This window comes from Xiphophorus hellerii, chromosome 4 (genome assembly GCF_003331165.1).
Source record: "Xiphophorus hellerii strain 12219 chromosome 4, Xiphophorus_hellerii-4.1, whole genome shotgun sequence".
NCBI classification, from domain to species: domain Eukaryota; kingdom Metazoa; phylum Chordata; class Actinopteri; order Cyprinodontiformes; family Poeciliidae; genus Xiphophorus; species Xiphophorus hellerii.
In genome coordinates this window covers 31591352-31606309 of record NC_045675.1, presented here as the reverse complement: position 1 = coordinate 31606309, position 14958 = coordinate 31591352, and the positions used below count along the sequence as shown (strand labels likewise).

The 14958-nt window shown below is 40.3% G+C and overlaps 1 protein-coding gene across 5 annotated transcripts in view; it reads right to left on the bottom strand.

Moving 5' to 3' along the window:
• Positions 1-14422, bottom strand: part of mtss1lb (MTSS I-BAR domain containing 2b) — a 74700-nt gene extending 60278 nt beyond the window's left edge. Inside the window, exon 1 of one of the 5 annotated variants that reach the window (XM_032559944.1) lies at positions 13676-14422. In XM_032559944.1, coding sequence (XP_032415835.1) covers positions 13676-13762 — 87 coding nt within the window. In that variant the 5' untranslated portion in view covers positions 13763-14422. The remainder of the gene's footprint in view (positions 1-13675) is intronic. The other 4 variants (XM_032559945.1, XM_032559943.1, XM_032559948.1 and 1 more) reach the window with 4 other exon arrangements.
• Positions 14423-14958: the final 536 nt, after the last annotated feature.

Sequence of the window (14958 nt, the reverse complement as noted above, 5' to 3'; positions counted from 1 at the left end):
CAATCAGGTCAGGTTTTTATTCTAATTTGATTTAGAGAAATCAGATCTTCTGACTAAATTGATGACATTTTTGTGACATTATCAGTTCATTTACGTTAATATTTCCCATTCAATTGTTAGAAAAAAAAGTGTTTTTCTAACAATTGTTTTAATTAAATGTTACAAACTTGAAGATTTCTGTAACTTGAATAATAAACCCTGATAAGGGTAAGTAAATGTAAATTGAACATTACGTCTTCATTGAGTAAAATTCTCCGTCTCTTTTCTGTCCTGATGGAATCTCTCCTCCTGCTGGTCATTCATTGATCAGATTCTCAGGAAACCGGTCCAGATGTGAGAACAGGTGATGCATTTTGATGCTCATGTTGCATCCATAGTTCAAAAACTACATGAACTGATTGAGCAAAACCAATGTGATTTTTGGATTCAGCACATCAGAATGACCCTAAAACAGTTGGAAAACCGCTGACAATTTCTTGGCTGTTGACCAGTGTAATTAAAACTGGCCCTCTTCTAATGCATGTTACTAGTTAGTCAAGTGGGTTTGCGCTGAGCTTATGAGTTTTTCTTCTACCCAGCTCTCCTCCCTCTGCATTCTCCAACGCAGAAATCCTTCACTTTATCCCCACTATGACTTTAGCCTTGTGTGCTGTCAACGGTGCTGTGGCCTAGTTCTCATAGCATCAGTCCACCCAGTCTGGCCAGCTTTCCATTGAGAGCCCCACTCCACCACTCACTACAGTGGACGGAGAGCTTACTGTCTCCTCTCATTCTTTTGTTCCCTTTGTTTCCCCCACAGCAAGACAGAAAAACAGAGGAAATCCAGCAAGAGAGACAGAGACAGAGGCAGAGGGGGGAAAGGTGGAGACGGGCTGAGAGGGATGTAGGGATTAGCTCTTTTTTTTGTCAAATAACCAAACCAATTTATACATTAAAAGAGATTTGCAAGAATCCAACAAAGAGGCTAATTTCAAAGTGCTTCATATGCATAATGGACTGCAGGGGAACATTCTCAAAGAGGATGAAACATATTTTTATGAAGGTTCGCCATGGCTGTTTTCCTATACTCCCCACAGGTCTTACAGATGTATCATTTTGTTACTGTTCTCTCATCACCAGTTTAGATTTCCTTAAGGGCCTCCTTTCATTTAGATGATAGTCTGATATTTTTCTTTTGCTCATGATTAAATTTTTTATGTACATCTGTGTGATTATCATAAACCATTACTGCATTTGCACACTTATTAGAGACCATCCATCAATCCATCCGTAGGACGACTGATGATGTGGACCAAAGGCAAATGTCCCACCAACGCTTTCCATTCTATTGTTTTTGATAACGTGAAAAATGAAACAATTTCTCTTCCTCCGAACGTGTGAACTCGTATATTCGTTCCTCTCTTCCATGATTACTATGTTTAATGTACCGTTGCAAACCACACAAAACACCAAAATTAAGCTAGCATGCACATTTTGACATATTTGGGTAACACCACCATTATTCAAAACTTTTATTTTATTGCAGTTAATCTCACATTAAAATAAAAATCAGGAAAACATGATTTGTTTAGTTTTTGTTTGGTATAGATTTGTTTAGTCCATTATGCTACCGCAACAAAAAATGGGTTTTTTACACCTCTTCACCAGGGATACCAGTAAGTATGGAGACTGGTGTGTTTGGTATTGACTGTAAACACTGGAAATTGCTTCATGTATTACTTTTGTTCATAATTTTCTCTGCTTTAGTAAAGCCCTTCCTCAACCTCAGAGGCTGAAGATTTATTCCAAAAAGAAAAAAGAAAAAACAAATCAGCACAAAGCAGAGATGAGAAAATAAGAGAGAGGCTCCCTCCGTTGCATAATTGATGAAGCGGAGCCGTTAATTCCAACCTAAACACGGCGATGACACGAAAGAGGAAACCATCTGTGTGTCGCCGTATCAGTGAAACATCTGGAAGCTGTGGGACAACAGAACAGATGAATGTCATGTAGTACATACTGCCATCCACAGGAAACCATCCATGTGGTCCATCCTAATAGCAGCATTAGCTACCAGAGCTTCACAGTAAAAGGGCTGCTGGTCTTAGCTGGTCTCTGCAGAGCTAAATGACATACAGAGGAAGTAATTCAGCCGTCTGGATCATCTGTAACAGAGCAGAGACACATCCAAACACTAAAGCACACCGTCACTTGAGGACTAACGCAGGACTTTCCTGATATATGCCAAAAGCACATTCCAACAACAATGCTACATTTATGCTACCACAGGAAATGCTCACAAGGAGACCCACACCCAACCTGGCACAGCTCTCTCAAGCCCCTTCTCCACAACAGTGCCTTTAGCCAGTTCTTCCCAGTCTGTCCCGGCCAGATTTTTTGAACCCAGTACAAGCCGGGTATTGCGCTCAAGTGACTTCATTGGCAGCAGACTGCATTTGTTGATCGCCCCACCATGGATTTATGTCACCAGATGAGTGAAGATGGTGCTTGTAAACTACTCTAACAACAACATCTCAAGCACCATTTTCAATCCACTTTAGAGTTTCTAGCGAGAAGGTGTGCTGCAAATCAATAACTCCATGGTCAAACCTTGAGGTCCAAACTTTTTTTTTTTAATTGACATGGAAGAACACGTACATCATCGACTGGCCGGAGCAAACAACTATACTGGGAGATTTTCTAGAAAGAGCACTTCATCGTCAACATTACATCATCTCATCAGCAGGCCAAGTGAACAGCTCCTGTATACACATGTCACACCCACATTCCTGCCCGTATTTACGCCCACAGAGTGAGGAACACTCTGCCGATGGAGACACACCCAACTTGACTAGAACCAAATCAAACATTACCTGGCTAGAGTGAGATTTGACAATGGAGAAAGAGCTTTAGAGTAATGCTTTGATTTGTTTTAATAGTTTATGCACATTGTGATATTTCATTATTATAGCAGGTTGTTTTATACGTGTTATGTGAATAAATTTGACCTTGACTTAAAAGGTAACTGCATGTTCAGGTTCCAGCAAACCACGCAGGTGTGCCAGTCTTCGGCTGATGGCACCGCTGCCCTCTGCCACCAGGGTCATATGGACCCCAATATGCTGTGACCACAGTCATAAACCACCACAACCTTCCAGAGGATGTTCAGTGCAGATTAGAAATCTCTGTGGAACTCTCACATTATTGTAATGTGTCATACAAACACTGACCACATTCTGATTGACTTTTGATATTTATAGTGCAGTCTTTGTTTCATAGGAAGACTCCTGAGTCCTGAAAAGCAGAGTTTGGACAAGATGCTGCTACTGAAGTCCATTTTAATAAATCACCTGGCTACACGGCACTGTCTGTGAACTACGCGGGCATTTTACATCTGATATCTAGGGAACGAAGAGACCAACTGTATTTCTGGGATGAACGTAAGAATATTGAATTGCAGCGCTCACAGTTATTCTCTGTGTCAGTCTGTTCATAATGATCAGTGTGTTTTACAGTGAACAGCTGAGCCTGATGAGAACGCTTTGACAGGCCCGACAAAGGGCTCACTGACTGAGGCTGCTTTGGCCGACTCCCAAGCAGCCTCCATGCCTCCAAACCGGTCCTCCCCATTCATCTCCGTGGGCTCTAACGAGCCTCGGGGCCCTAGCGACCTCCGAGATTTTAACGAGCTCTAACGAGGGAAATGCTCCTTCGCATGTCCTATGACTCTGTTGTGTTGTCCCGCTGGCATTTGGGGGTGTTTCTCAATGGAAGCATTTACAGGTTCAGTCAGGCTCAAACAGTACAAAGTTATTAATGTCTTTGTGACTTTATCTGTCTGTTGCTTCATGAGAAAGTTTGGCTGTGTCTTTAAGCTTTATATAAAACTGCTTTGTGGTTTTGTCACAAGTTGTCAGCCTGTGGTCTGAACGCATTGTCATGTAACCCGCCATTGTTTTAGTTAAGATCACATAAGATTGGACAGAAAGTCTGACATGGTCACATTCATACGCTGCATCACCAGCCCATGTTATCCTATGGTTGGAGCTTGGCAATAGCAGCAGAGGAAGTGAAGGAAGCCGTTCAGTCCGTGTTGCTCACGCTTCCAAAAACGGAGCAATCAAAGTTGAAGCAAGAGGAGTGTTTAAGATATTTCATTGCTGGCAAAGTTTCATAGCATTGCTTCCTTCGCGATCGAGTTGGCACACTCGGTCTTCACGTCTTCACGTTAGTGGTCGGGTAGAATCAGGCTAAATGCGAGACATTCCAGAGTGCTTTACACATGTTTTAAACAAAAACTTTCAAGCTTTTAAAGACTGTAGTTCCAGAGCTAGAAACTAAATGCTATCTGCTTAGTTTAGTTGTGATATTTTGAACAGAAATGCATTTTGACCCAAAGCTATTCATTGGTTCATTAACCCACAGCAAATTTTGCATCGATTTAAGAACGGGTGTGGTGTAATCCGTTTTCTTATTGATGGTCAGTCCTGTGGCAGCAGCATTTTGGATGAGCCTGAATGATTTGTTTTACAGCACATGTGTCAAACTCAAGGCCCCGGGGCCAAATCTGGCCAGCTGTAGCTTTTTATGTGGCCCTTTAAACTCCAAATTACATCAGTGAGTCCCTCCAGTTTTTCACAAATCTGCAAAATTCACACATCAACAAATTCTGATTTCACTGCAAATTCTCTCAAAATTGGTCAAAAACTTTGAGTTTAAGTGACTGCAGTCTCACCTGATGTCAAGTTACAGTCTGCAATTAATACGGCAAGTAACAAAAAGTCACCTTTAACATTATACATTAGTGCAAATATCATCAAAATTCCTTAGAAAGATTTCTATATTGGCACCATAAAATCTGCAATTTTGATTGAAAAAAACCCACTAAGGCAAACACAAAATTCTGGAGGAACAGCTATTTATTGATATTTTAACAATTTATTGGTTTTATCAATAATGGCACAACATTCAGGTTTTTGATATGATCAAAAATGAAAAGTATCACTGTTTTACAGAGACACTTTGATAATGTAACCTACTGAAATTCTAAGCATTTACTTAGTTTTTGAAATGAAACCCTTTGTTCTGGTAATGTGTTTCATCGCCAAGGAAGTGAACCACACCAACTGAAAATGGAACAAATGTGGCTCCTTGGCCCTCAGTGGAACCGAGGTCACCAGTGTGAAAACACTCAGTAACAGAATTTATGTGGCATCTTATGTTTAGATTTGACTGCAAAACAACAACCAAGGTTTTTTACATGCTCTGTGGTCTGTAAAATCAATAGTCATATCCATAACACACAGATAAATCTATCTAGGGCCGGATTGGTCTGACCCAGGACTGGGTCAGCAGTAGAACCCATTGGGTTATTTTTAACCTGTTATTTATCAGGTTCTCATTTTGAATTTGCATTGTGCCTTGGCTTTACTAAAAAGCTACATACCTGAGAAAAATGTTAGATGTAACTAAACCAAAACTAAGATGATAAGAATATCACTTTTTTATTTCAAAGTCTGGATGCACATTAGCTCAGAATAAGAAATAATTTACATTTTGTGATTAACTATTACAGTAATCCATAAAGAAGTGAAGATTGCAGCGACATTCAGCATGAAGACAATTTGCTGGAAGGATCTGAAGTTAATCTGTTTAAATCACACTCAGCTGTAATTACTTTTTACAATGCGATTTTAAAAAAATGGCTTCCCAGTTAGGTTTGAAACACAAGAATTCAGTGATAGGCACCTCATTACATTTTGCTTATTACGAATTAAACCTATATACATTCTCTTATATAGTCCGTTTTTTTTCCTTATAAGAAACTTTGACTTGTCACATCACTAAAGTGAATTTTTTGTGGTCTGCTCCCTTCAGGCTGCTGATCTTTAGAACATGTCTAGCTGTCCTGAGTACCAACAGCTGGATGGACAAACAGGAGCAACATGAACACGTCTGAGCTCCCTTCACTTTCTGTTGACACCCAGTGAAACCTTAAAACCAGCTACTTGGTGGGAATTACCCTGGACCACAAACACACCAAAAACACACCAGTGATGGGACTAATACCACGCTTTCACAGAGCATCTTCAGTCCTGCAGTGCGGCACAGAGTCATGGGACATCATGTTACTGGCTTCTGAAAGGATGGAGCACAATGGTCAGTCTCATACAGAATACTGGCCCCTTTGCTTCCAGGTCTTTTGCTCTGTTGAATTTCTGTCTGTCTGGTTTAGCTCTTTAATGAGGAGGACCAGTCTGAAACAACGACTGCTGCCAAACTTCATAAATTTGCTTCCCTGGTTCAACTGAGAGCTTTGGGAGTCCTAGAAGGCAAAAAACATCAGGGTGATGCCCTTTCTCTCGCAAGTTTTTATGAAAGTTTGACAAAACAAATTCATCTGTTTACACCCTATCTGCAGCCCCTTCCTACCTCAACTTTATACCCATGAGGATAGAACCGTCCTTTATTTGAGCCTCAGTGGGGAAATTGAATGTATGAGATGCAAGTAAGAGATAAATGAAAAACACACAGATAAACATTAATATCATGTATATGATGTAAGAAAAACTGTCAAGTTATGAAGAACACAGTTTTAACTTAATCCACTGCATCTCAGGTAAGTTTTGCTTCAGAGTTCCGAATTTACTTAAATTATATAAAGAAATATAAACAATAATCAATGACAAATTCAGTTCTTATTCAGTTTCACTGTTACTTATTTTTGGAGATGTTGGTTTACGCCCTTTTCCCGTTTCCTTTGGATTGAACCTCATTTGGCTTAGTGGACTCTTATGAATATGAGAGATTAGGATTCCTGATCAAATCATCAAATAACCATAGGCGACCCACAGCAAGTAGATATTATCTGTAAACGTCACAGCAGGTAAACAAACCTTCCTGGTGGATAAAGTTTGTTATTTCAATTTATTCCATAGAGGTTTTCTGTACAAATGCCCGAAAAACAACACCACAAGAAGTGCTGAGTACATTTTTTTAAAACAACCAGGGACACTTTCAATATCTGAAACACCACCAGGTGTTTGCTAATTGCCGCTGGCTAGTCTGAAGGAGCTGAGTGGGGGAATCATGTGAGAAGTGGTGGGTTGGAAATTGCGGCTCCGAGGAGGAGCTATGCAAAAGGCCAGATCCCCTCAGGTCTTTTGCACAGTTGAATGGTTGCCATTGAGATTAAAGGACTTTTCAAACATGCATGGAAGAATGAAAGCAACACCCCAGGTATGTTTTTGGAGAGGGAATAAGATTATAACTTGATGTAAAGCTCAAAGAAGTCAATTTTACATAACTCTGTCAATCTGGGATCAATAAAGAGACATGGATTCAGCAGCAACCTTGGAAAATCATTGTGAGTTTACACAGTACAATCCTACATTACACTTTTGATATTACCTGAAATGACATTCAACAATAAGGAAGACAGAATTCTAAACTCAGCAGACCAAATCAGTTCACATCTCGGGGATAAATCTCCTCTCTTCTGTTTTTCAGATTCACAATTCTTCTGACAGTGGAAATGTTTAATTATTGCTCTAAAACAAATATTTTTGCATACTTGTGCCAATATCAACATGATAATCTCTTGTATCCGCTGCAGACAGCTGACCCTGCACTTGACCATTCACCTTATAACCCCTGTGACGCGGATGTAATACTAGAAGACCGAGACATGATGTAGAAGAGATGCACAACAACCAGCAACCACAAATAACTAAAAATGTACCCCCCAAAAACTAAAATAAAATGCTACTCCATACCAGAGACTGTAAAGCATTGACTATCTGCTTTAGTTTCAGAAAGCAGGTCACACAGGACGCATGCAGCAGAGTTAGGTGGAGATCCTGCTTAGGCAAGGAAGAGGAAGGGAGGAGTAGGGAAAGAAAGAGGAAGATAAGGAGAAAGAGGAAGAAAAAGTGCATTCTAATCATCATAAATCTACTCTGCTGACAGCAGGATACACACAATATGAAGCTGTTTGTTCCAAACAACAATCTTCATGTAGCCTTGGTCATTTATACATCCATTTTTTTGACTGATTGTCCTACATTTCCAGACTTTTGTTTTTCAAAAAGTAACTCTGCACTGTTCACAGAGTTGTGTAGTAACTAGTTACATTTATTTCAGTAATTAAAAAAAAAAGTAAACAAGTATTGAAATAACTATTTGTACTACACTGTACTTTTTACTTTTACTTCAGTAATTTTATTATGAAGTATCTCTACTCTTACTTGAGTGAAATGTCTGGATTCTCTACCCACCATGAGTAACTTCACCGAATGAAGAACAAACATGTTTTAACCAAAACTTCACCAGACACGCACCTTCGGTTTTTGTTTAAGTTTCATTAGTTTTAGATTGAAATAAACTGGTTTGGATTTTCTTTTGCATAAGTTTGATAATTTGTGTTACTTATATAAATTATTGTAATTTTAGTTCTTAAAACACCAAAATTTCCACCTGACTTTGCATTTTGTTCCATCTGATTATGTAATTTTAAAATATTAAATGATTGATAATTTAATCAGTCTACGTGAGTAAACGTTTTACCAAATACTCTTTTACTCATACTTGAGTAATTTCTGATTTTTACTTTTACTTCAGTAGAAGTAAAAGTTAAAACTGCTACAACCCTGTGTTGTAGTAGTGCTACTTCTACTTGAGTACAATTTTCGGGAACTCTACCCACCTCCGACTGTTCATCACAATATAACACTGATTACTTCATACAACCTCACCTCTAATAAACTGATGGTACATCAGAAACTATCTGGTTCTCCAATGACTGTAACCACATGTGGGTTACTGACCACTGGTGGTGCTTGGCTTGCTCTTAGTGGGGCTCAAGAGACAATTACTGTATGTGATTTCAAGTATTTCCAATCTGTGAATCCAATTTAACCTAGCTGCAGCGTCAGTGGTTAGTTGGCAGTAACCAGGCTAAGTGTTGTTAGCATTACCAGCTATAAACACATTTCTTCAGATTTTGTAAGCTCAAGCACCTGGTCAACATATTTCCTAAAAAGGAAATCGAACAGTTCTATAGTATGTGGCACATTGTAAATACAACGCAGACAAGCTTGGTTTTTATTATGGTGGCTATCACTAAGTTTTATATTCAAGACGGCCATGCTGGGCCTAGAGGAAACTCCTGTCTTGGAGGAACCCTGTTGTTATATTTTACTTGTGAAATTGTGAAAATATCAGTTTCTGACAAAAAAAAAAGTGTGGGGCTTACGTGAACCAAATTATTTATGTAATGCAAATGGATGAGAACATGAAATAACTCAAGGTAGGAGAAAAAAGTTCAAATCTAGTTGCAGACACATATGAAAAGATTTGTCAAGATGGCAACCAGGAAGGTGAATTTTCTGAACAAAGCATGTGTAACTTATTGTGTGCTTATGTTTTGTTTAGGGAATGTGTGTTGAGATAGAAGGGTGAAGTTTAGATTTTAAATCCTAAATATTGCTGAATCGTTTCACTTATTTATTTATTGATTGATTGATTGATTGATTGATTGATTGATTGATTGATTGATTGATTGATTGATTGATTGATTGATTGATTGATTGATTGATTGATTGATTGATTGATTTAATTTTATAAGTTGAATAGTTCATTCATGTCTGGACATTTTAAACAAACATGTTCAGGTCTGTCATTAAGCATTGAGCCAAAGTCAGTGAATAATCTTCTTCATTTTGAATGCCAAAACATTACACCAACATGTAATTGCACGCTTGTTTGCACTTTTATGGTGCTTTTTAGAGAAGGAATCAAGCAAAAATGGAGCTGCTGACATTCACTTATTGATGTTTTTTTCAGAAATGTTTCCCAATGCAGCAGCTGGTTAGTCAAAGTATTCTGACATCAGCAGTCAAAAACGTGGCCTTTGTTCAGAAAACCGGTAAAGAGCTTTTAGGGTCCTTCATTGCATCGGCTGAAACCTTTCTTCTGTAGTGAGCTGTAATCACTGATTATAACCACATTGTTTCCAGCTGAGGCAAGAAGACTGAGAAAGGCTGATGACTCAACGGTTCTCAGACGCTCGCCGATGCTGTTCCCTTCCTGAGACCTGAGGAATTCAGCCATTCCAAATTAGGGCAGTAGTTTCTTATTTAGCCCAAAGACAACTGACCCACATCTTTGAGTCTGAGGAGCAGAACATAAACAGGGAGGCTATTAAAGCTCACATGAATAATAGATGAAACAAAGACTGAGAAACGGAGAAACAGAGAGAAACTGTTCAAGTGAAAGGCTTTGAATAAAAACCATATAATTATGTCGAAACTATACTACACCACACTATGCTACACTATTCTAAGCCATACTGTACACTATGTATTATATTACATATTACTATAATGCATTACATTGCACTTTATTGCACAAATATATTACACTACATTATGCTAAAATACACTATACCATACAATTCTACACTATACTATATCACACTATGCTGTACTATAGTGTACTATAGTACAGCACACCATAATACAGTATAGTGCACTATAGTACACTACGGTATATTGTACTATAGTACAGCACACTATACTTCAGTATAGTATAGTATAGTATAGTATAGTGTATAGTGTATAGTACACTATACTATACTTCAGTATAGTGTACTATAGTACACTATACTTATTTGAAACAGACCAAAATTGTATACATCAAGGTACAGACACTGATGCTGCATCAGTGCAGAGGTCTCAGTACACTAGAGTGTTAACAGTAACTACACTATAGTAAACACAATAAAAAAAACTGTCTGGATCTCTAAGGTATTCAGAAAAACGCTTACGGGCACCCAGAAATAAAAAGTTAAAGTAACTATTGCTGTTTTATAAAGGCTGAAGTGGCACTAGTGACCTTCATTCACTAGCAGCTGGAAAGGAAAAAGAGGAGAGAGAGAAGGGTGAGAGATGCAGTAAATACCCCTGGGCCAATCAAACTGTGTTGAGGACACCAGCCTCTGCATGTGGTACACCTGCTGTCACTGAGCTAAGAGATGCCCCGTAAAATGAGTCAATATACATATTCAATTCTCAACCGAAAGCTGCTATATAATCAAATGGTGAAAGACACCATCCTTCTAGTGTTTTCTGCTTAAGTGCTGTGTAGAGGAATAGCTTAGCATTTGCAGAAGGATGTTGTTATTCTGTGTTTCTCTTAGAAATTTGCTCAAAATTTTGTGAATATCCTGCTGATGTCAAACTCCGCCCGCCCTACAATTTCACAATTCCGGTGTTTCCATATAAAATCACATGTAAATAAGTTTATTCAAGTGATGTTATTTAAAAAAGTGCCGCACTATGATCCTCCAACTACTTCCTGTTGTATTCTTCTTCGTGGTTTGTGGCAGTGGCAACATCCGCGAGGATTTGAAAACATTTTTCCATTGCAGTTTTGCAGTTTAAACAAGTTCCAATGCGACCAAAAAAAACCATGGCATCCTAGCACCAAAACCTTCTATTGAAAAACGAGTTTATTCGTTTGTCCATGGAGCAAACTTAGTTTCGAAATGTCACATTGTGCAGCTATCTGATCAGCTACAGACTCTTTGTTCTTCATTGCAGTGTGTACGGCTATTTGGAGACAGAGGAAGATCTGAGCAACAAACTGGAAGCACCTGGATCCATTTTTTTTTTTTTACAGATTTATCAAACTGTTTCAACTGAAAGCCTGAGTGAACTTTGAAAATGTCGCAAGAAAGACAATAAAAATAAAACGCAAAGAAGGTATGTCTCCATGTACTGATTGGAACGAATCAATTAGGCTATACAAAACCTAATTTGATCAGATGTTAATGTTATATATGGATGTAATCAGCTGTCAAACTAGCACGGTCCACATATCTCGGAAAAGTGGACAGATTCCTCCTGTCCGAACTGAAGGTTTGGACTTTTCGTGCCTCTGACAAGCCACAGGCCCACCAGTGGAGGGGAGCGTTCTCCACATCAGCAATTATTCTGGAAATGTGTTTCCATTTCCATTTTAGCGCATCAACTCTTTATCGCTATAAGCCACCCCAAACAAATGCAAAAACGCTTTACCAAAACTGAGACGGTTAATTAGAGTTTTGCTGGGTTTTTTTTTTTGGTTTTTTTTATCAAATATGTGATATTTCAAAATGTGCATAAAACCGTTAATGGAAACAGGGCTTGTGAGGTTTCTTCTGTTTGCACATCCTGTAAGAAGGGTTGACTGTACAAAGCTGGAATCTGATGGTTTTTACGTTCATGTCTCAGTCTCAGATTTCTTTAATGTTTTTAAGAACTCTGAATAACTTTGATCTACAGAGTGAATAGATTCATTTCAATTCATGTTTGGTATTCATAAATCATTGATTCTGTTTGTGAATACCCCCCCAAAAAATAGAGCAAGTTGAGTGGGTTTGTTGCTTTTTGGGGCTTTGGGAGTTTTTAGAGACAAGCTTGACTAAATGACTTAAACCTGAATTATTTTTGCTCTGAACTAAGGCTGGAAGATACGGACTTAAAGTTTAATTGCAACATTTTGTGGTTGTATTGCGTTAACGATAAAGTGACGATAAGAACTATTTACTACTTCTTTCTTCTTAACGTAACTGAACGGCACAGAAATCCTAGCCCCACAAATACAGACACTACACTCTTGAAAAACCTCACATTTGATATATTCTTCTCTAGGACAACATGTAAGTTGTATCACTAAGGTGCATGCAACAATCAGCTACCGGTGTTGATAGTTAATGTGTGTATGAGTTTTCCCTTTTCTACCATTAATCTGCCCCCAGTGGGCGAACCGGGGTGAGTGCTGGACCCAGTGGCCTGCTGCACACAGAGACTCACAGACAGACAACAAGAGGAGCAGCAGACTGGGATCACGTCTGGCGGCTGCGCTCCCTCACGCCTTCTGTGCGATCCTGCAGGGAAATCAGTGACGCTGCACTCTCACTGAGACGACACACACACACACACACACACCCACAGAGCCCCAGTCTGCACCTCTTCTCTCCTAACGCTGATGTCCAGAGATGATGTGCATGTATGGTTAACATGTGTGTGCCATGCAGAGGAGGAATCTGATCCTCAGAGCCTCTGAGGTAAATGGACGAATAGGCTCCTATAGAGCCAGTGGCTGGACGCATGTGGGCCCCACCAAAAGAAAAGTAAGACATCATCACAAGATGTCAGACACTGGGCCCAAATATAGAACACACACACACACACACACACGCGCCCCCCCCCCCCCCCACACACACACACACATATACTGTATATATATATATATGAAATTTATCTGGGGTTTCTGGGCAGAATGGAGGTGTTTTAAGAATCAGGGCTGAAAATGTTTGCGTTTGCATTTACATGCGCAGGCAGTTCTCTATAGGGTAGTGTGTGTGTGGGGGGGGGGTTACCCCAGCAGCAGCACCGCATCACTTTGGTAAAAGCAATCCGTCATGATGTATATACGTATATATATATATATATATATATATATATATATATATATATATATATATATATATATATATATATATATATATGTACGTGTGTGTGTGTGTGACAGAGTGTGACAGAGTGTGAGACGTCGGCTGCATTCAGATGGGGATGTAGATTCCACCAGGCGCATCATCCGAAGCGCGGATCCGGTGACAGAGGTCTAAAATAAAAGCGGCGAATATATTTACCTTCATATCGTTCACTATCGCCTGGAATAGACCCCCGAGGGCCCCGCATTCCTTCTCCACTGTCTCCATGTTTGCCAAATCCACCATTCGGGGGGGAATCTGAACGGGCGCACAGCAGCTGCGCGCTCGCTCCCAACACCCAGCGGGAGAAAAAAAAAAAAAAAAGAAAAAAAGGGGGGGACAAAAATATCCTTCTCTCCCCCCCCTGTCAAAAAAGAACAACAACAACAAAAAAAAAAAAAAAACAGATGTTATTCCACCAAAACGCGGGGCCGGGATCCCCGGGTTTCTCCTTCACCTTCACACCGACTGACCGGTAACAACGGAGGCTGCGGGGAGGAGAGGAGCGGAGGAAGAGGAGGAGGGGTGAGGAAGGATGCCGAAACAACAAACGCGTTGCGCCTCGCGGTGTCCTTTAGGTTTTCTCCTTTTTCTCCTTTTTTTTTCTCTTTTTTCTTTTTTTTAACAGAGGAGAGACGGTGTTCCTCCCTCTCCCTCTGCGCCTCGGTGTGGCTCCGGCTCGGTCAGGCGGCGTGCTGGTACCGTTCGGATGGTACCGAGGAGACCACGCTCATCTTGGCGCAGCCGGCGCTACGCAGAGAGAGTCGGGGGGGACGCATGTGAAGGCAGCGCAGTTGGGAACTGGAGGGATGTGTCACAGAGCGTGCGCGTGCGTATGTGCGCGCGAGCGCGTGTATTCGTGGTTATGTATTTGAGAAGGCGTGTGTGTGTGTGGGTGTGTGTGTGTGTGTGAGTGTGTGCGCTCGCATGTAACGGCGGGTTGTGATTGGTGCAGAGGCGGTGGGCTCAGCGGAGCGGGGAGAGCAGCCAGTAATCCGATCCATGAAACTGCAAGAGAGTAAAAAAAAAAAAAAAAATAGAAATGGGGGGTGGAAGTTGGGGGGGGGGGGAGGCTGGACAATCGTGGATGACTTGTCACATGATCGTGGCCAGCTCACACACACACACACACACACCCATACACCTGATCTCCAGAAGAAAAGCCTTTTGGGGTTGTAGGCAGAGGTCCAATGTTTCACTCAGGCTTGAATTCATAAACCATCACATTAAAATTGTTTAGCAGATCGTTTAGATTCTTTTGTTTCTGGGAGATCAGTGAGGTTAGACATCCCAAGGTCAAGGTGAAAGCAGAGTGATGGTGTCTCCTCTGTGGCAGCAGCCTGGAATTAGAACGGTTTTCCCCTGGATCTCCGTTCTGTTTCTGATTCAGACATTTTCACGTCTAAACTTAAATCTTATGACGGCGTCGACATATTCAGGGC